The sequence below is a fragment of the Spea bombifrons genome, chromosome 4 (assembly GCF_027358695.1).
Source record: "Spea bombifrons isolate aSpeBom1 chromosome 4, aSpeBom1.2.pri, whole genome shotgun sequence".
Classification (NCBI taxonomy): Eukaryota; Metazoa; Chordata; class Amphibia; order Anura; family Pelobatidae; genus Spea; species Spea bombifrons.
This window is the reverse complement of record NC_071090.1, coordinates 54,344,449-54,366,390: the sequence shown is the minus strand read 5'-3', so window position 1 is coordinate 54,366,390 and position 21,942 is coordinate 54,344,449. Positions and strand designations below refer to the sequence as shown.

At 37.5% G+C, this 21,942-nt stretch overlaps 2 protein-coding genes and 1 long non-coding RNA gene across 3 annotated transcripts in view; 2 read left to right on the top strand and 1 right to left on the bottom strand.

Moving 5' to 3' along the window:
- LOC128491362 (ankyrin repeat domain-containing protein 26-like) overlaps window positions 1-8,763 on the top strand; it is a 37,297-nt gene extending 28,534 nt beyond the window's left edge. Inside the window, exons 29-39 of the mRNA XM_053463681.1 lie at window positions 473-1,435; window positions 1,647-1,799; window positions 2,267-2,442; window positions 3,639-3,732; window positions 3,935-4,012; window positions 4,314-4,433; window positions 6,019-6,131; window positions 6,249-6,384; window positions 7,360-7,638; window positions 7,995-8,230; window positions 8,499-8,763. Coding sequence (XP_053319656.1) covers window positions 473-1,435; window positions 1,647-1,799; window positions 2,267-2,442; window positions 3,639-3,732; window positions 3,935-4,012; window positions 4,314-4,433; window positions 6,019-6,131; window positions 6,249-6,384; window positions 7,360-7,638; window positions 7,995-8,230; window positions 8,499-8,763 — 2,613 coding nt within the window. The remainder of the gene's footprint in view (window positions 1-472; window positions 1,436-1,646; window positions 1,800-2,266; window positions 2,443-3,638; window positions 3,733-3,934; window positions 4,013-4,313; window positions 4,434-6,018; window positions 6,132-6,248; window positions 6,385-7,359; window positions 7,639-7,994; window positions 8,231-8,498) is intronic.
- Window positions 8,764-9,951: 1,188 nt separating this feature from the next.
- LOC128491936 (uncharacterized) lies at window positions 9,952-11,511 on the top strand. Its single transcript, XR_008354049.1, has 2 exons — window positions 9,952-10,000; window positions 10,346-11,511. It is a non-coding gene; the product is annotated as an uncharacterized LOC128491936 (long non-coding RNA).
- Window positions 11,512-14,526: 3,015 nt separating this feature from the next.
- LSM8 (LSM8 homolog, U6 small nuclear RNA associated) lies at window positions 14,527-17,073 on the bottom strand. The gene is made up of 4 exons (XM_053464331.1): window positions 16,921-17,073; window positions 16,347-16,387; window positions 15,670-15,797; window positions 14,527-14,766 (listed from the first exon to the last, which is right to left on the bottom strand). The coding sequence occupies exons 1-4, from the start codon at window positions 16,949-16,951 to the stop codon at window positions 14,676-14,678; spliced, it is 291 nt and encodes a 96-aa protein (XP_053320306.1). The 5' UTR covers window positions 16,952-17,073; the 3' UTR covers window positions 14,527-14,675.
- Between the last annotated feature and the right edge of the window lie 4,869 nt (window positions 17,074-21,942).

The following is a 21,942-nucleotide window of genomic DNA, read 5'->3' as shown; positions in this document are numbered from 1 at the left end:
TTTTAAGTATCAGATGACAAAGTCATGTCACAATTTGTCTTTATGCAGATCACCTCTAAGTAGAACCCCTCCTAGTATTACCATGCCAAGGCATAATCTTGCCAAGGCATCATTTGGCCCTCTGAGTATACTTGTCTCATGATATTTAGATAGACTAGATGGGCAGAATGATTTTTACATTTCCATGTCGTCACTGAACATTACTTTACTTGTGGTATACCTGGGTGGCTGAGTGTTGGCCATGTCGGTCATATACAAATTGTGCGTCTCCTCTTAAACTACAGCTCCTTTTTGATGTGTCTGTTGTGCTTCCCACTGTTACATTTCTGCAATATCTCCTCTATATGCTTGGTGTGTCCTTCTTAGCTGTGGACACGTTTCCTCACAACCTTGGGTATGGCAACCTCCGTTTCTGACAATCCAATTACAAAATATGCTTTTATTTCATCAAAGCTCCTATGTCTATTAACAGGTACTTGCTCAACCCTCTGATGCAGGGGAAAAAAATTTAATACAAAAGAATCTTAAACTACAAGAGGAAATTGCTTTAGTTAAGGAAGAGCTATTAAAACTCCAGTCTAATACTAACGAAGAAGAAAGCCAATATATTGAGGAAAATGAGATGTTAAAGGAAAAAATTGATGACCTTAGAAGAGATTTAAAAAATAATGAAGAAACCTTAACGCAAAGTGTTTACCAATATAACAGACAGCTCAATGTGTTAAAGACAGAGGCCTCTATGTTGTGCACTAAGTTAGAACACGAAAAGCAATCCAAAGAAAGACTAGAAAATGAAGTGGAGTCAATCCGTTCCCGTCTGACCACTGCATTACAGGAGCTGGAAAGACTCCAGTTGTTAAAAACAGATATCGAACGCACCTTACAAAGAGAGCGTGATGAGTGGATGCGTTTCAAAGACAAATTAAATCATGACCTCTCCAACTTACGTGAAACTAACAACAACACCTCTCAACAGCTTAGCAGAACTGAAGCTAAGTGTAACGGCCTAGAGAACGAACTACATAGAGTAGGATTATCTCTCCAAGAGAAATGTCTTCTTCTAGAAAGTACACAAAGAGAGTTGGTGCAAGCTCAGGACAGGACAGAGAAGCTTGAACGTACGCTCCAACTCGAGAAAGAGCAAACCAACAAAAACATAATAAAACAAGAGTCCGTGCAGGAGAGGCTGGCACAACTCCAGAGTGAGAACATACAGCTTCGCCAACAGCTGGAAGATGTCCAAAACAAAGGCATCACCAAAGATAAGACCGTGAGCGAAATCCAGGACAGATTTACTGATATATTCAATAAGGTTCGGGCTGACAATGAAAGACAAGTCCACCTAGTAGAAGAAAGAAACAAGGATCTAATCAACAAATCAAATGAGCTTCGAGAACAAATCTATAAGCTTGAAACTGAGAAGGTTGAAAGAGAGGTAAGAACATTTTTTTGTTTTTTATTATTATAATTTAAGTAGATCATTTAAGACGCAATAAACAAATGTTTTAATCTATTTTTAAATAGAAGAATTATATAACTTTTTTTTTTTTTGGTCATCAAGTCTGATCTACTTGGATAAAATGAGGTTTTCAGTTAGAAATTACTTATTTGTTTTATTAACATGATTCAAAATGAATTTCCCTTAGAGTTCACTGAGAAATCTGCAGAATGAATTAGCTGATGCTCTGAAGAAGTTAGCTATGTCTGAAGCTTCCCTAGAAGTGATAACACGATACCGTAATGACCTTGAAGACAAAAAACAGCACCTTCAAAAAGAATTAGAAAACTGTAAAATGAAGGTAATATTTCTCATTAGCTGCAAATAATAAACAATATATATGTCCAATATTTCCATTAATACAAATGTTAATCTAACTACACATTTAAAAAAAATCAGTGTTCCATGTGAAAGAACATGTTCTCCCTTAATGAAAAGTTTATATTAATTTGAACTCTCTGAGTAGATACACATTTATATATTGTTTTGCTCTATTGTTTGCTACTAGTTATCAGAAGAAGGATTTAGTCATGTTAATAGCATGAACAGGGTTTTGATACGAAAAGGTTTTGATATGTGTTTATTTGTTGTCTAATTCTGGAAAGTGAGTTTACATGTTTTTATTATTTTTGTCTGTTTTTTGTTTTAGCTTTCTTTAAAACATTGTTTTTGTAGACCAGATTGTAAGGTTTTCTTCCCAAATTAATTTAATTTATATTATATGCACTTGTCTGATTGGTTGCGTTGTTAAATTTGCTATTTTTGTAGCTCCAGGATATGGAGGAGCAATTCCTTCAATCGGAAAGACATAACCACCATTTGAAAAACCTGTTAGATGACAAAGAAAGAGAAATTTGTGCTGCAGTCCAGAAAAGTCAGGAATTCTCTCTTGTAGCTGCTGAAGCTGACAAATCTGTCAAACAGTTGGAGCAACATGTGCAGAGGTAAGTACTACTGAGCTTGAGCTACAGTAAATATGCATTAAACGAGCATGGTGCTTGATATGTATATCTGGCACACACAGTGAATGTTACCACTTAGTCCAGGCTAGGTTGTCTGCTTGGGCCATTGGGTCAAACTCCTTTTTTTCCAGTTGGTCAAACATCAGTGTTGCTGCAGAGTGTCTTATAGACAAGTCTCATAGATGTCTGTAGCATAAAAAATGTCAGTAAACGCTAAGGGCTCTTAAAATGTCAAGCTTGACTCTTAAGTCTTTTGAGAACAGAAGTCAAAGGATTGGGAACGTTTGCTAAACACTCTTTTTTTAAATGTTGGAGGCAGCCACAGACTTTGCCAGGGTGGTGACCATCTGTTCACTGGCATGAGGGCTTGGTGGTTTGAGCCTCCACAAAGAGATAGCTGAGAACTCTAGTTGGAGTTAGAGTATCCCAACCGTAGTTTAACCCACAGGGCACCTGGCTACCATAGCACAAAAAAGATCTTATCCAGAGTTGCTAAGCTTGCAGTGTTTAGGCCCTGGTGGTTTTTTGGAGCTCCCCTTTGATCTGGAAAAATGTTCCAAATTAAAATAACCCATTATGTCCAGGCACAAACAAATCTGGATGTAATGTGAAAAATTAGTGAAGGGATGCCTGTCTAAGCATAAACTCTCTGCAAAGTCTTCATGTCCTTGAGTCCTTAACTGACAAATAATGATATAAAAGCCAGTCAGAAGCTCTGCCCCATGTGTTGCTTTCTGCAAGAGGAAACCCATGAGTAGTCCAAGCTGGAAGAACCACTGGCCGTGTAGATATCTGTAACTTGTAGGCTGGTAGTTGCCAATTCTTCTATTATAGAACCATCATGTAAGGCCTGGGATGACTCTGGAGTACAGGAGCTGTAGAGGAAGAAAATGAATTATTACTGTGTGATAATAATTGGTCACTAGATGGGGCCCATGCTCCACCAAGAAAATCAGAAACTAGACAAAAATAAAACTCCTAGAAATTCAAACCTGGTGGAGGACCCATGACATGTGAAGGCCAAATTGGAGGACTGGTCCTAACTTTAACTAAAAAAAAATGAAAGAAAAAATGGGTAACTCTGGGGGAACAGGTAGCAGTTGTATCCACTCTTACTGTGTTTTATGTGTCTTACTGTGTTTTATGTGTGTTTTAAAGTATAATTGTATCCTTTTAAGGCTTGAAATTGAAAATGCTAAATTTGAGACAGCAGCAAAACAACAAACAAGTCAAACTGAAATCCTTCAGAAAGAGCTAAAGGAATCTCTTTCAGTAAGTTTTGTTTATTCTAGGTCTTAAATTTTCATTAATTTCTAGAAATAAAATACTTGAATATTCATATTGCTAAATGGACATATGGCTCTGTATATCTGTTTATTGATTTCTTTATAATTGTAACTATCAGCATATATATGTATTTGAAGCACAGTGTTTTGATACTCATGCCCCTTTTCCTTGCGTTTTTTTTTTACAGAGTTGGAATCGTATGGAAGAACTACTAACTCATGTGCAATCCTCCAAAATTGACCTGGAAGAGAAACTGAGCCAACAGGTAATTGCAGGACTAGTTGAGAATAAAAAGGCTGTTCTGATGCAACGTCTGAAGTCAGCAGGGATATTATGTTGGTTACTATAGAGATAAGACTGCATTTGGACTAGAATTACTAGCGTATATATATTAAATAAATACATTAATTGTACATGACTGCATGCTGTGTAAACGGTTGCACTTTTTTGAATAAAAGCTATATATATGTGTTTCTTCCTGTCATTCTGTTAAACTATATGTGCCAGAAGGGTGCATTTTGGAGCTGACTGGGTAATTTGTAAAAATATGTTTTTTATATTTATAGGTGCACATGAAACCTGCCCATGATAGTCATAATCTTTGGGAGGAAGAGTTGAAGTCCATATCTCGATTAAGCATCCGCCTGGCTGGTGTTGAGAGAGAAAAATCAGAGCTGGCTGAACAGGTAAAGTCACATTTAGCTTTAATTTGTTGTTTTAGTGGTTGTCCACTACTACCACTGGGTCTTCTTGTATTCTTCATACAGTTATGAATAACTACTTGTTTTTGAAGGGTCCAGGACCTGTCCTGCATCCCATACAATGCTCTTCCAGGACTGTCTCTAAACATAAATGGGGCCTGGGGAAAGCTACCCTGTGCACTTGACTGCAAGTCTGCTCATCTATTGGCTAACACCAACGTTGTGGTCCAAGTGCCACCTGCTGCTGGGCACCAGGTTATGGCATTCCAATTTTCTTCAACAGCAGGGGCTTAAGGTGGGGGGGATGTTTAGAGGTCTGTGCAAGCAGCAGCACAGACCTCTTCTGGACTATGGCCACTGTGGAGGGCTGTGGGCCCTAAAGTAAGCCTAGGCACCAGGCAGCTTCTCTATTTGTCTGTCTGTTAAATATAGTCCTAATATCATATTGTATATCATTAAATGAAGTAAATGCAGTGCAGGATGCCCTTTGCAACCTATGTCTGAGGTTCATGAGGGTGGTGGGGGGCATGCAGGGAAAATGACACTGACGTCCCTATATCCCACCGGAGGAAGGTCCAAAAGGCTGTGAGACTGAATATGACTCTTGCCTTCTAGACTGCCCTTATATCTCTTTAGTTTCCTATAGCTGTGATTTCTCAAGAGGGTATGTTAAATCATTTTAAACAACTGTCCGTTTTAAAAAAAGCTCCCTGTGTAACAACTTAAGTACTGAGCTGGTTTGCATCTTCCTGTAGGATCCTAATATGGCAACCAATTCATCACTGGCACTGTTATACAGGGAGCCTAAAGCCTCTGTGATCAGACAATGAAGACTTAATGGAACGTATTAAAGGGACACCCCAGCTATCATATGCACTTTAAGGCACATAAGTGTGTAAACCCTTAACCATTTTTGGGTAGTCTGTTTTGCAAATGCATGGGGGGGTTCTGCATGGCAAAATCTCAGTTTTTGCTTTTGAAGAATACATTTTAGACTACTCCACCAGCCCTCTCCCTGTATCAGAGCTATACAATGAAATATACATTTATTAGGCTCAGAGAATATGTAAAAAGGCATGTTATTTCTGTATATACAAAGAAACATAATGGTGGTATTTCCAGTGTGCTTCTTCGCTTGCACAAAAGCCTAGCCACCACCATACACTTACTTCTCTAGGCTGTTAAACACAATGAATGTCCCTTATAAACATGTAAATAATCTATGACTTCAAATGCAAACAGCAGGTTCTTCAGGGACTTCTAAACCGGGAGAACTGAATAAAGCTAATGTTAAGTATTATGAATTATGATATATCATCGATGAGCCATGTAAATCGAAATGTGTAAGAATTACTTTTCTTGCAAAGTGGGAATCATTTGTCCCTGCAGAGTGAAATATTAAGCACAAGGAAATAGTTCGTATGGAAGAATTAAACTGGGTTGGATAGGTGTGTGGTTCATATGTTTATCGGAAAAGAATGATGGTGTGATGATATTTGGGAGCAATCTACATAAGCCAATGGTTTAGCATATGTGACCATTTAAAAAATGATCTGTCCATCCTTTCCAGGTTGAATGTGAGAGAAAGAAGGTGAAGAAACTGGTAGAACTGAAGAAGTCTTTTGAGACGCGCTTTGATCAGGAAGTTAAGAGAAACAATGAATTGCAAGGAGAAATGGCTAGGTAAAGCTGCTCAAATTTTTATCTTATCTGTACAGAGGGAATTCTGTGATTCTCAGACTTCTATCTGTGAAATGGTGTAGAAAATAACACAAAACAATATTATATATATATATATAGGCTGAAGACACTCTTGAAAGCAACTAAAAAGAAACTCAAAGGACTTGAAGCTGAAAAACAGGCCAAATATGAAGAAGGAGCCAAACATCCTAACCTTGATGCTGCAGACTCTGAAGTCAGGAGATTAAAACATAAGGTCTGACTTTTTTTTCTATCTAATTTTAATAGGTGATTTGGCAATTAGTGGACTCTGTACAGCCCTCCATAATGTTGATGGGCCAGTTGTGGAGATCAGTGGTGTCTATTTTTACTGGCCCATTGAGTAGTGGTGCTACACGGAGCCGTCACCCAATGGGGTCATGTCATGTGGTCATTCCTGTCATTCTTTTCTTTCATGCTCTTTTTCTAGTTCAAAAATATCTCCATTTTGAAACCATCTGTCCCTGGCCCATAAGCTCCTTTTGTATTGAGGTGGAGTCCATGATTTCCTTGAGATAAAAGACAGATCAGTGCAAACAAATGCTACTTACACAGTGTTTGGATACATACATGTAGCTTCTGGAGACCCCTCGACCTCTCTGGAATAGTCCATGTTGTGTGAATAAAACAAATACATTCCAGAATTGTATAAATGCAATGTAGTGGTACTGTTGAGTAGTCAAAGCGTTCCAGAGCACTGGCAATGTGCTGTAATGTATATATTATGGAGGGGAGCCCCTGCTACAGTGCTGCTCGGGGTCCCCAGTTAATCTTGATCCGCTTTTGAACCTATGTCTTTACACAAGCTATGCTCCTATAACATACAGTGAAATGAGGGTGTGTTGGAATGGCTTTTGGGCTACTGGCATTTTTGCCCTTTGCCAATAATAGTATGTAATTCTATCCTGACTATAATCTAAGACTATGTTTCATAATGGGAAAATAATGACGATTTCTAAGCATTCCTTTGTGTTAACTTGTGTGTCACCTTTTAACCAAAAAATGCCTACGTAAATAACAGTGATGTCTAAACCAGAAATGTTAGAACGCTGTAATGATATGATGATGATATTCCGATGGTGGCAACACTGATTGATGGGTCACCATAAACGGGTTTAAGATCTCATAGTGAAGACCAGAGGCCAGCCTTCTGGGGATTGCTTTTAATATTTATATATACAACACCATACAGGTTGAAGAATTGGGACGAGAAACTGCAAAATCTGCTCAGCTGGAACATACAAACCGCGATCTGCAGGAACAGCTGTCTTCAATGAAAATTTTGCAGAAGAAGTATGACCAATTGGAGAAGGGGAAGCGATATCTGGAAGAAAATATAGCTGATCTGAAGAGACTTGTAGAGTCAAACAAGATGGATCACGGCCTCTTGGAAAAGTACAAGAAGGAAATTCAAGAGCGAGGAAGGCAAGAATTACAACAGAAACTAGATGAAGTCAACCTATTCCTTCAGGTACTGCCATTTACCAAACAAATGAAAACTTTGTAATTGAGAGATAGCGGCTTATAAATATTTTATCACCTGTTAGGGAATTTGAAATGATGCCATGCCAACCCTTCTCCACACACACGCCTGTCAACACCACCTTCCCAGTAAATAAACAAACATTTGTATAAATACATTTATTTTATTTCATTATAAAAAAAAAAAAAAAAACATTTAATGAAGTTGATTCAAACTGTAGGCCACAAAAGCAGGTGCACAGCAGGCTTCAGAGAGAACATTTCTTTCTAGGTCTCCCATATTGCCAGAGTCCTCCTGTCCCAGGGAAGCGTAATATAATATAATATATAATATCTCTTTTTCAGGCACAGGCTGCTTCCCAAGAATCCCTAGAACAAATGCAGGCTGCAAAGGATGCATCGATAAGAGGTCAACTTGAAAATAGAATTCACGACTTGGAATCTGAACTCCATAAGATCAAAATGAGCCTGCAGGAAAGTACATCTCAGAAAGATTCTTTTCTGTCGGAAGTGAATAGATTCAAAGATTTGTATGCCGAAGAAATGAAAATGAGAAAATCTCTGGCGACAAAATTAGAGAGGTGTGTATAGGAAAATTGATTACTGACCATATGAAGTGCCTTTTCCATGTCTTATACTTGTTATGCGCTACATATACATATACATTCTAGACTGTAAACTCATATGAGTAGGGCCTTCTTTTTCTTTTGTACCAGTATGTGTTAGCGTGTGTTTATTTAAAATTTTCTTTTTACTGCCTCATATTGTAATCGCACTACAGAATGTGAAGGCACATTAACTATAGTAGTAACTTACAATGTAATATCCAATTTATTTATTTCTTCTCAGAGCAAATGAGAAACTTGAAGAAGCCAAAGCCAAACTGCTTAATGAACGCGAAAAAAGCAAATCATTCATCACAAGCAGTATTGTTAATGGGAGCTTAGCTGGAACCCCAGTTATAGACACAAGCCAGCTTGGTCTTCGCTACGGGAACTTATCAGTAAATGAAACTTTTAGTCTTGGAGGGAGCATTCTGAATCCAGTGGGAAATGGCTTACCAACAAACCGCGTCGACACGTATCTGTCAAAGGTTAGTAAGCGCATCACGTAGTCGAGATCCTCTTGGGATATAAAAGAAGGCAAATATTGGCTACCATTGCCAGTCCACTCTTGTGTGTTCTAATAGCTCCCAGGACCAACGTATTTTTATTGTGCTTTTTTTTTTTTGCTTTAGTCACTATCATTTTATTGTTCAGGATAAGACCTTTATTCATCTTGTTCTGATTTTGTATTATGTTGTCCTACCCCTTAAACACATATCTTGAAATTCAGCGGTTTCAATAGTGATAGACAAGTGGGATTGTGTAACTTTTTTGGGGGTTAAGTTATTTGAAAACAATAGAAAGGATGAGTGTAAAGATCTGCTATCCCTGCATGCTTTCATAATTCTCCTTAAGTAGCCTTTCCCGCTGCACTAATGCACCACTGAGACATGGTTACTATCAAGGTGCATTTCTAAGAAGCTGATGCTTTTAAAGTATATAACACACAAATATTAATGAGTCCATTAACATAATAGGAATGGTTTACTGGAATATGACCTCTTCAGACAATTATGTCATCTTTGCCTATAGTCCGCGCAAGACAAGTGGGCAATCTCCTGGGTTACCTCTAGTGGTAGAATAATAGCTAAAAGAAACGGTCATGCTTCCTCTGGATATAACCCCTCCGGCAAATTAGCACCACAGCCTAGCCAATAGGCCTCAGTTTTGTTAGTGACCTCTCATTCAACCAGTATCTGAAATCTAAAATAGTGGATGTCTCGGGGTGCGTTCTTTCTCACCCTCTTATTTTTGGACATGGCAGGGCTTTCTACAAATACCTGTGTAGTCCCTTGGCTAAGCAGAATTAGTCCATGAGGTACACACCATGGAAGGAGTACCAGTTGGGGGCTACTATTCAGTGAGCAGTGGCTCGGGCTCAGTATTATTTCACATGGGTTCAAGCTATTCTTTGTCAGAATTGTTTTCTTTCCTTAGTCTCTTCCTGTCTCGCTTATTATACTTTTATGGGGTTATATAGCTGATGTCTTGCATTCTAGAGTAATCGTTCAGGTTTCTCCTTTTGCACATAAAAACTACTAGAACCAGAAACAAAATCAATATGGAATGTATGCGGCGCTCAGATAATAAAGGGAATATATTCAATCCAAAAAAGAAAATTTTGTAAAAAAACATAAATAACTTTTTAAAAGAAAATTTAATTGCAAGGTTTAATTTGGTGCATTGATTATGTCTTTCAGATGCAGCATGAGTTGGAAAAAAGTATAGCTAAAGAGCTGCAGGAAGGTATGTTGACATTATTTAAAGGAAACATTCATTTGTAAGAATATCTGAAGATGGGGACTATGACTTTTTTATATTTAATGTTCTAACCCCTGCCATCTACTTTGTAGCAGGCAGCATTGTGCAATACGGCAATGCTTCCAAAGCTGTAGTTTCTCCAATAAATCATCTTCCAGATGACTTATGGTGTTCATGTTTTTTACTTTTTTTTTTTTTTTTAATCTTACACGGAATTAAGGGCTTGAATTGAATTTGTCTCTAAAAGCGATTTGTAAGTGGCAAATTTTTGGAAATTCTAAGATAAGTAAATTTCTAAGACAATAATGTGTTTTTTTGTTTTTTTTTTAGCTAACACAGAATTTGACACAATGTGTACCAGAATATCTCCTGTGGGTTCTACCGTTGGCTCTGTAAGAATCCTTAATCCAGATCAAGATTCAAAGTCAAGAGTCTACCAGCAGTATCTGGAGGTCCTTCAGGAGAACCGCAAGATATAAGCACCACTGAGATTATATGGACTCGAAACTGTTTACACTAAATAGTTATGTGTTATAAAAATGTTAATTTTAACCTGTGTTTGTATTTTTTTGTAAATAATGTTATCTGCACATTGCACTTGTTGCAGTAAAATTACGTCCAGCCATCCCAGATATGTATTAGAATTCCAAAATATATCCATAGACATTTGTGATACTTCTTAGTGGGACATCATTCATGGTGTAAGATGCAGAAGCACATGAACCTTCAAGATCTCAGAGGTCCTTTCTTCAGATGTTATGTCCACTAACTGTAACACAAACCTCTTTGGACTGTAATCTTTGTGAACATATAGGCAATATCCATCTTTATGGTACTATTTGTCAGTAAATTGAAAAGCAAAGTATTCAGGGTACACATCAATTTTTACTTTGTTCTTCTGTATGTGTTGTCCTTGTTTTTAATACGAGAGATTGCATTCGTATCATGTATATTTTATATCCCTTTATCTGATTTTGGATCATGGAATACATTTCTCTTTCCTTTTTACAAAATCCAAAACCACTCCGTTTCCAACAGCTTTATAATGCTTACTTAAAAATAATTCATGAGACCTTGAGACCTCTTACTTTTTATAATATCCACATTCTATGTTGTATTTCATAATGTGTTGTATGTATTTTTTTTTACATTTTAAAGCCAATTTTAATTGGACTAGTCTCCATCTGATTTACATTCCATGACAGTATTTATTCAGCGAACACTTCATTGTGCCAAGAAGGTTCTTGAATGTATTTTTATAAAAGCAGAAGAGTATATCGGTACAATTCATTGTTGATTCAGGAAAGTTGTGTACAAATTGGTATTGTCATTCAAAATGTATGTGACTATTTTATAATGAAATGAAATACATGCTTATATTTATATCTGGGTTAATACCCATACCAGCTGTAGACCTCCGGTGTTTTGAGAGTTCTCCGGAGTGCTGCTGAAATTCACCTTCACACTACAAAGCAATAAAAAATGAACCCCAATAATTGGTTGTCTTATCCTTCTCAGTCCCACAACCATGATCAGTTTTTATTGGTTTGCACACTGCTTTTCTAGTTTCTTTTGCTTTTGCGGTTATTGAATTTAAGGCATGACAATGGGATGCCTGTTTTGATATTTAATGGATAATTATAATGCACAAAAAATACAACAAATACCAGCTTGTGTCATTACATAGATATCATTTCTTGATGCACATGACATTTGCAGGAAATTGACTCCTACCGTCTTCATCTTGGAAATGAGACATGGGGGTAAATCCCAGGTAATGGGTGTGACATTCCTTTAAACAAATTGTCCTCACATTTAGTCATTAAACTATGTATAATTTTGTGAATGATGTGAGGCTGGATGGGACCTCAACTGTACCATAGCCTATCTTTTCAACAGCCTTCACCGTGAATAAAACTCAAGTTCAACATCTTTATTTTTAACCATACTCTTACTCTTGTCTCAGCCCTGCTCTGGTATCTAATCAACACATATGAGAAAAATGAAACAACCCATATTTACCATATTAATGAACATAAGGAAAAGAAGCAATTAAGAAGAAAAAAAAATCCATTAGGTCTAATCATGAAATGTAAGATACATGGTCATATTACCTTCATGTCCTGAGTACAGTATAGGTTACCTACCACAAGATCTCTATTTAATATTCCAAGAGTTGAGATAAAAACAAATGTTATCCAGGGGAGGTCTTATATACCTTAGTACTAGTGTACAGAAGTACCACTTAATTTGAGTACTACATTATTGGGATATTTTGTTAGTATTCTACAAAATCATCTGCCATTGTTCTTTTCTTCACACCAGGTCTCCCTTAACCCCCCCCCATAAACCTCAATTTCTCCTCTGAAGGGGACATGCATAACTATGATATGTTCAGATCTCTGTCCCACTGATGATAGTTGTTCTAAAACTGTGGTTGCAAAGACATAGTTTAAAGTTCAAACTTTCATACGTAGCTAGCTGGTTTAGAACTTAGTCTAATGAGGTGGGGATCAGAACATTTAGCTCGGTCTGTATTAAGATCTAATAGTTGGCATTCCCCACAGTGTCAGCTATTCTGTAGACTATTTTGTTCTCTCACATCTCCCAAGTGAGAGACAGCAATATGTAGTGGGTGGTAGTATGATGTCTTTAGATTATAGCTTATAATGGCTAATCAACCTTTCCCATATTTGTAGAGTATGTGTGATAAGTGGGTGTGAATACCACTTCTGAGTCTGAACATACTAGATAGTGGCATTATTGGCATGTGACAATCCATAATCATGCGATATATGAGACCCTCACAACCCTCCTTCTGATTTGCAGAGAAAGGTTATTTTTTTAAATGAACCTGTTATAAATAATTAACAGACACCAAATAAATTGCTTCATTCTAAGTGGAAATGTTATGTCATGTTCATGGTTGTCAAAAACATTTCCAGGATGTAATCCACTTACCATGTAAGGTCATTAGTAGTGCTGGCCCTCTGATAAGGTCTGCATTTTGCTTCCAGCCTAGGCCCAAGCATGTGGCAGTTGTGGAGAATAAGATCCAGGCCATGCACAAGTTAACCTAGGTACTAGGTACCTTTTAAGGCCAAAGGTGTAGGAGGACTGGAGAAATGACCCCATACATAATGAAAAGAAAATGCTCCACATTGGTACTTTATTTAGGGCCCCAGTGGGTGTCCCCAGTATGGGATAGCTACCCCATCAGACATAGAAGTGAAAATTGTTGGCGGAGACTGAAAGGCATCCTTCAGCAGTGAAAATGTTTACTAACCCCTTAAAGTAACAGTTCTTTTTTCTTCCCTCTCCCTTCCCATGTGTTCTCCAGGTAAGCGACGCGCACTCACCTGGTCATCCACGTGATGTAAAAGAAAATGTGATTCATCAGACCAGGCCACCTTCTTCCATTGTTCTGCGGTCCAGCTCCTATGCTCACGTGCCCATTGTAGGTGCTTTCGGCAGTGGACAGGGGTCAGCATGGGCACCCTGACTGGTCTGATGCTATGCAGCCCCCTACCCAACAAACTGATGCACTGTGTGTTCTGACACCTTTCTATCAGAGCGAGAATTAACTTTCTGCAATTTAAGCTACAGTAGCTCATCTGTTGGATTTGACAACATGGGAGCATAGGCCAGCCTTGACCCTGTCAATGGTTCACTGCTTTTCCTTCCTTGGATCACTTTTGATAGGTACTGACCACTGCAGACGGGGTATACCCCACAAGAGCTGCAGTTTGGGAGAAGCTCTGACCCAGTCATCTAGCCCTCACAATTTGGCCCTTGTCAAAGTCGCTCAGATCCTTATGCTTATGCTTCTAACACATCAACTTTGAGGACAAAATGTTTACTTGCCGCCTGATACATCCCACCCAGTGGTCATAATATTATGGCTGATCTGTGTGTGTATACACTAGGTAAAGAGGGTCCTGAGATTTTAGATATATATATATATATATAAGTCCAAAAATAATTACCGGCACTCCGGTAATTATTATTTTTGGACTTTATATTATTTACTGCTGCAGTTATTTGGCACCGGGCAGAAATTTGGCATTTGGAGTGCAATCGTTAATTTTGGACTTTATATATATATATATATATATATATATAAAATCTCAGGACCCTCTTTACCTAGTGTATTGGTTTGTCTTAGTCAATCCTAGTTATGCTTGCACAGTCTTTAAAATGTTGCTCACAATTTGTTCAACAACAATTTATATTCCGCAACATCCAAAGTAACCCGATTATTCTAAGGGTCTTAAAGGTTTTAAAAGCTCCTTTGCACGCATTTTGTAATACTTCTCAGCTATATTTCTACTGTGACACATAGAAGATGTTTGTTACATTGTTTTTTTTTTGTTTTTTTTTTTACACATTAAATTTTTTTTCTTATTTCTTGCTTTTGCTTTGATTTTTGTCTATACTGCAATTGGCAACTAGTTATTTTTATAAGGGGGAAATACTCCAGGAGTAAACCTGGAGAGAGAGAAGAAGCAGGCTTAAAACAAAATGTAGAAACACTTTAATTTACACAGCCACAATAAAACATATAGGTTGAGAAGGATGTTCTAATCCATCATTAGTTTGTAAAAAAGTTCCATTAACTAGTCATATACAGCCCGAGATTCACACTTCTTCACAATGTTTCTTAATTTACAACGGAGTTTAGCGGTTCTGCCCGAATGTTCCCCAAATCCAACGCAGAGTCCGTCTCTTCATCAATTTCGCCAATAACTGCCCTGTACATCAAGAAAAAAATGATATTGCAGTTATTACATTGAACTCGACCACTGCATCTAGATTGACTGTACACATCAGAGGTCGACAAATTCGGATTGGGTTCCAGCTTCTTTTCATCCCCAATGTTTTTCCTAGCACATGAGGATTGTTGAGCCTTGCTTTACACTAACATACATTTACACACTAACACCATACAGTAGTAGGAACATGATAACACACAGAGTGAATATAGGCACCGTGCAACTAAGTTCGTTCCCTAACAAAAAACAAATGAAGATTTTTGTTAACAGGCATTACAAAACCCCACCGGGAGCCTCACCACACCTGCTACACCATGGCCCACAGGAAAGCATAGAGTGCTGGATTCATGATGGCAGCCTTGCAAAACCCCAGATGGCAGAAAGTGGTCCCCAGGGTTTTTCAAGGCCTGGTGTACATAGCTTTATAACTACACTATTAAGCAACTATGAGATGTTGAAATTGGGCACACAGTACTAATGTTTCACATATTTTAATGCAGGTAGGCTAATAAATTAAAATACTGTTTTGAAAAAGGAAAAGACTGCATTTTAAGCTACATAAAATGATAGATTAGATAGAGTGACAGATCGATCAATAATCGATTTTTGTAACAATTTATTAAATAATAATAGGATTGTTTACCTGTCGGTACTGTGCGAAAATCTGCATTAACTAATGTGTATGATAAATGGAAGACTATTTGACATTTAAAAGTAGTTAGGGAGATGTGTAACATTTCCAATTGTGTATCCCATTGAGAGAGAGAAAAGTTGGGTAATATAAATAAAAGCATTGCACAGACTAACACTACGCTGCTCCATAACACATAATGGACTATGTTGTCCACGCTGAATGCTTCGAGCTACGCACTCAATACTCACACATTGTCTCCTCTTACAATGTACAGCCCCAGCACCACTTGTTCAACCCCTTGGGAAGAACTGAATACTCTTTCATGACTTTCATCCAAAATCAAATTTATAGTCTGGTCAAAACCCTTGAGTGTTCCCTAAGAAAACAAAAAAGAAAACAAGTTGTAACAAAAAACGTACATTGTCTCACATGAACCACTAAGTCACAGCTGCGGGTAATATGCTATTCCAGCTATTGTACTGGCATGCTGTCCATAGGGAGGTTTCAGCCACGCAACAATATCAATTGAACATCAAAATTAACATTTCTTGTTTTTAAGATATATGGAGTCCTTTTGTGATGCGGTTTCTACATCTCCCAATTTCCCTGGATTTGGTTATCTTTTATTCCACAGCCAGTAAGATCTCCATCGGATTGTAAGAAGAGATGTCAATTAATGTCTTAACTTCTAATTGAGATATTCAGTAAAAAAAAAAAAAGAAAACAAGTCCCAGGTGTTATTTTGAAAAAATATGTTGTATGAAAACTACACAGCTGGTATGCCTGACCTGCAATAAGCCAGCAAGTGTGTGACATGGTAGGGTTTACCAAATGCAAAAGTATGACAGGAGTCTATTCACTGAGTCAAGACGCAAACTCACAAGATGAGGTATTCCATACGAGACAAACACACATGATCACTTACCACAATCATTCTTCCGTCCGCTGTAATCACTGCAACCGTTCCTGATATATCTGTCAAGGAAGTTCTCTTATCTACACGCAAACTACATCATCAGCTTACCAGGATCTATGCCTTCAGGGGAAGATTATAAAGGTAACACCATGATGGCGGTAATATATCCTGTACAGCTGCCTACAATATAGAATGTGCAATTTGAATGAATGAATTAATGGATGGATGGATGAATGAATGAATGGTCTATCATTGTCATCCAAGGGAACAACTTACTGTCAAACATCCTCTTGCCCAAAAGCAGTCCTACTCATAGTTACAATGAGAAGATGTACAGTACGAACACCAACAATTAAATGTACAACCTGAATGGTGAATAGATGGAGTGCAATACAAGCACACATATGTTTGAACGCATGTTCTCTCAAAAATCGCTGTACTTTATTTCGTAAAGTAATAAAAGTATGTATCCTAGCAGGAAGTTAAGTTGCTGCACCGGTATTCCTTCCTACCCGCCTCCCATCATCCCCCCATTAAACAGCTGCCCCCGTGTTAAGCAGACAGAGCCTACAGTACAGGATACGGTTGATGTAATTCTCCAAGGCAGAAGTCATGTTGTTGTCACTTCACACGTAACGCCACCGGCTAAAACAGGAAAGCGATATAAAGCCAAAGAAAGCGACCCACGAGAAAAAGCCTGGCGACTGGCTCTTACGTCATCACTTCTCGACCAAAACCCAAGGTCCGCCCCCTTACAGGTTGCTAGGATCAGAATGTGTCTCTCGCAAAGTACGGTGCTACGGGGCAGCCATGATTGTAGAGTCATGTAAACTGAAACCAATGTTTTTGTCTCTAACAAAATGGCCCCGGATGTTAACACTAATAGCGATTGCTTTTGTGTTTAGAACTCGGTGACCGCTCTACATATAGTGTGCCCGCTGTGGCGCTACTCATTAACATGCCCTGATATGGGAGGGGGCTTTCCCGAGACTGTTTCACTTATTCATAGTCATTTATGTAAGCAATGCCATTTAGAAAAAAAAATGCATTTATACAGTTGAATTAATAACCCGTTAAGTACGTGGGTATTTTGCATTAGTTTCCACTTGAGGACACAAGGGGCATCAGTGTTTTGCTATGTTTTGGTTCAGCTGTGATTTTCCCCTCTGTCATTTAGTTTGTCCATGTACTGAAGCTCTTTCTTCTGGAACCTTTCTGATTTATGTACTCTTAACACTGAATATGAACAAAAAACTGACAGAAATCCAAACAATATTCACAATACACAAAAACTCTCTGCATTCAGCAACATTCAGCAACCTTTTTTGTGATGTGTATGGCGTACCTCCACCTCTGGTGGTCGGCAAGGTGTACATCCGCAGACGCTGGTGCTTGCCACCACAATATGTAGTGTTGTTTACCCTGCCTGCCGCTGGAGGACTAGGGCTGGTTGGCATCTCCCTCCCTCTAACCAGCCCAAAATTAAGGGAGTGCAAGGTTTGTTCCAGTGTTCCTCGTGATGCCTGCCAGCGATTGATGCTGAGCGCCAGGATATGATGTCATCTCTCAGGGCTCAGCACACCACGAGGATGCGCTGAAACAGAAGTCTGTAGGAAAGGACCTATGAAATGAGAGCTTGCGACATGAAAGGGGATTACCACTGTCGCTTACTATTCAAGTAAAATTATAAATATAATTCCTTCCATCTCTAGAAGAGACCTCCAAGCTCCCGAATGCTTATTGTAAATTTACAAACTAAAGACTCAAACAGCTTTCCTCTATATTGAGCCCTTGTTAAGTGACTCTAGAAGGTTATCCTGAGATGGACTCAAATATTCTGGGAGTAGAATACCCAACTGCAACTGCAGCTTTTCTCCATAAAATGCTTGCCTAATGCCAGATAATGTTATTTAGCTTGGTTATATGTCACAATTACTGCTTTGTAGAACTGGGAAAGATAGGATTTAAGAAAAATGATAGATTCAATTTAAAGGGGACGTTGGAGAAAAGTGAGTTCCTGACATTTGCAAATAATGTTCTTTAAGCCTATTATCTCATGCATGTCTTATTACAACTTGTGCTACGTTCAAGTGGAACAAGTAGCATTATGGCATGAAAATTAAATGCACCAAGCTTTTATCTTCACTGGGGGAAAAACTGCACAGTTTACAAATTCACAGTGTTTTTTTCTTGATCGAATAAGTGACTTTCACAGACTGTTTCATCATTTCTAACTAGAAGAATGTACTAATTTCAGAACTATTTTTGAATGTAGGCCTTACTTCCCCCGAGGACATTTTCCAGCTATTATTTTATTTCCATATCTTAGCCATTCATTTAGCAGTCACAATTCCCTTAAACCAGTTATTTTAATCTTTAGCTGTGGGGTTGTTTTTGCACCCAGCTTAGAAGGATTTTAAACATAGAATGACTCCTAAAGTATAATAATTTGATGCAGAAAGACAATATATTGTAGTGAGATAATCTGCAATATTTCTTTATACAGGGCTGTATTATTTTGTGTGTCTTTTCGACATAATTTTAAAATGTAGCACATTTTATGATGTTTATATAAACATTATTGTGGCCTTTAGAGATGTAGAACACCTACACAGTCTCCACCTTGGGGGAACGTCCCCATGGAAAACCTTGGACAGAGTTCCTGCCAACGTATACAGTATGTTGCAAAAGTTTTAGGCAGATGTGGAAAAATGCTGTAACGTAAGAATGCTTTCAAAAACAGACATGTTGCTGTTTATTTTTATCATTTAACAAATGCAAAGTATGTTAACAGAAGAAAAATCTAAATCAAATCGATATTTAGTATGACCACAGATGCACAAAGGAAGACCGCACCGCAGACTGCCAGTCTCAGAGGCCAAGGATAGGAAGGTGAGGGGAAAAATATGTTTGTATAAATATGAAGGTGGTTGTGCAAAGAGAAGGGTTTGAAGATGATGGGGAAATAATGCTGACTGGGTATGAAGATGATGAGAAGTTATATTATGAGGTCATGGAGATGGAGGGGGATGATGTAAGGGTATGGTAATTTTGGCAGTTGGGGGAGAATGATTGTGGTAAAATAATGATAATGATCAGGGCTACATTTACACACACAACCACTTTAACACCAAACATACATACATACGCACACACACTTACAGCTTACACATCCATACATACACCAAGCCACTCTAACACCATACACATACACTTATATACACACACATACACACTGTCTTACACATAAATATAACAACAAATTGAAGGACATTGGGGGAACTAAATATGAAACTTCATAGGTTGCATTTATATTTGTATTATATTAAGACATGACAATATAGTTTTATTAGCCATAAGAGAGGCTGTGTCAAAATTATCTTGAAACAATTTCAGATTAACATATGCACAAGCATTCAGTGTGCACATAGTTTTGTAACATTAATTTGGTGTTTTTCTTACTGGGTGTGCAGCTCAATATTAGTTTCTTATTACCATAGAAACCAGTACAAGTATCAACTCAATTGGAGCACTGCATTGATTGCTATTGTGATGTCCAAATTTTGTACTAGAATAATTTAGCTAACATAGCTTCTCTAGATACTAACATCTTTAAAGACAAATTTTACAATACACTATTTGGTATTTTTTTGGCTTTTAATATACTTGCATTGCCAAAATGATTTCTTGACAAATCCAGCAATTAGGATGAAAGCATGTTGCAAGGAACATTTTATCTCATGTCATGTAAAATTCAGAAAGTATCCTACTCTTCTGAAATGTCAAAGAGAGAAAAGGTGTTGTTTATTTTTTATGAAACTCCCAAAATGAAAGCAACTCAGATTGGTTACTTACCAAATTGCTGCATATACTATGAGGTTATAAATAATAAAAATAATTACCATAACGGAAAATAATAAATGTAATTTAACTGAAGTCTCTGGACTTGCTTAAATATTGTGTGGGCATTGTGTGTATTGAAACATGAAAGAAAATAAAACTGCAGTATTTCACAAAATATAAATTCAGAAATGCATGCATAAATATCAACAGGAAGCACCCAATAAGAATTATAGACTGTATAACAACACTAACTGTAAATATTTTAAAAAAAAAAAAATCTGTTAAAAAAAACCTTTAATTTACAAATATGTATTGAAAATGTGTTATATAAATGTTAAAGTTGGAAAAATCATTCCTACTTTTATGTAAGTTATTGCTCACCACATCCAGCAGAGGTTTAAACCAGCTACTCAGAGAAGTGCTTTGGAGAGCTGTGTAGTGCTGCACTTCGACAAAAATATTGCTTGAGATCTGTTTAATTGCAAATTCATTTTTTTCCCATTTTTACCGCCCAATTGCATACAAGACCAATGCTGCAAACTATCCTTGGTATGGTATGGAGCCAAAGGGCAATTGCTGGGCTTTCTTGATTCCAAAATGTTGGCCTACTACTAGAAGTTTTAATCTTTTCTGTACTTAGAAAAGTCATTAGATCCAATTTGGTTTTGGACAGGTCTGATCGTTGTGCTCTGTGTTTTGAACTGTTGACTTGCAGCTTCAGTGGAAAGTAGCGTGGCTACCCCTGTTTACATCTGTTTTCAAATAGAATGTTTTTATAACAGAAAAATATTAGTTACAATTTAAATATTGTAACAGACCCATTTTACATGTTTTGCCCACCAAACAGACTGCTGTTAATTTGCTAAGAAAACACACTTGTATATTTTCAGTGATCTTTGAGCTGTTTTATATGACAAACATCCATCCCTAGTGTGGCTAAGGTGAACAATACAAGACACAAAACCACGGCTCCAGCCTTAGCTTCAGTTGTACTAATTCAGCATATTTTAGTCAGAAAGCATAGTTAATAAAAATTGTAATTGCCTGCACCATTTGCTTAAAAAATGATATTTACGAATCGCTTAAATTGTACTAAAAAAAATGTATTCTTTCCCTAGGTAAATTACAAGAACAAGTAGCATTATGGCATGAAAATTAAATGCACCAAGCTTTTATCTTCACTGGGGAAACAACTGCACAGTTTACAAATTCACAGTTTTTTTTCTTGATCGAATAAGTGACTTTCACAGACTGTTTCATCATTTCTAACTTGAAGAATGTACTAATTTCAGAACTATTTTTGAATGTAGGCCTTACTTCCCCCGAGGACATTTTCCAGCTATTATTTTATTTCCATATCTTAGCCATTCATACTATAGAAAAGTACGTGAAATTGACCTGGCCTATCAGGAGGGAAATTGTGTCTGGACCCCTATACTGCAAGACAAAAGACAATTTAACAACATGAAATCCCACATCCTCTGGCTATATTTTAGTATGTGTTCAAGTTCAAAGTGACAGCGTTGCAATGACAGGGTTCTTAGAATTGTATGCTTAAAATTTGACATTGGAGAAACAAAGCTAAGACTCCATGTCAGACCCTGAGAGTTAATAATGTTCGGTTATTTCAAAATGCATAATGCAACACAAGCTAAAGGACCAAGTAATGAAGAAATGTGCTCAGTAAATGTTCTAAATGGCCTATGTCTGCCTTCAAGTTTTTAGTTTTCTGTGTTTGTATTGACCTTTCATTTTAGTCTCT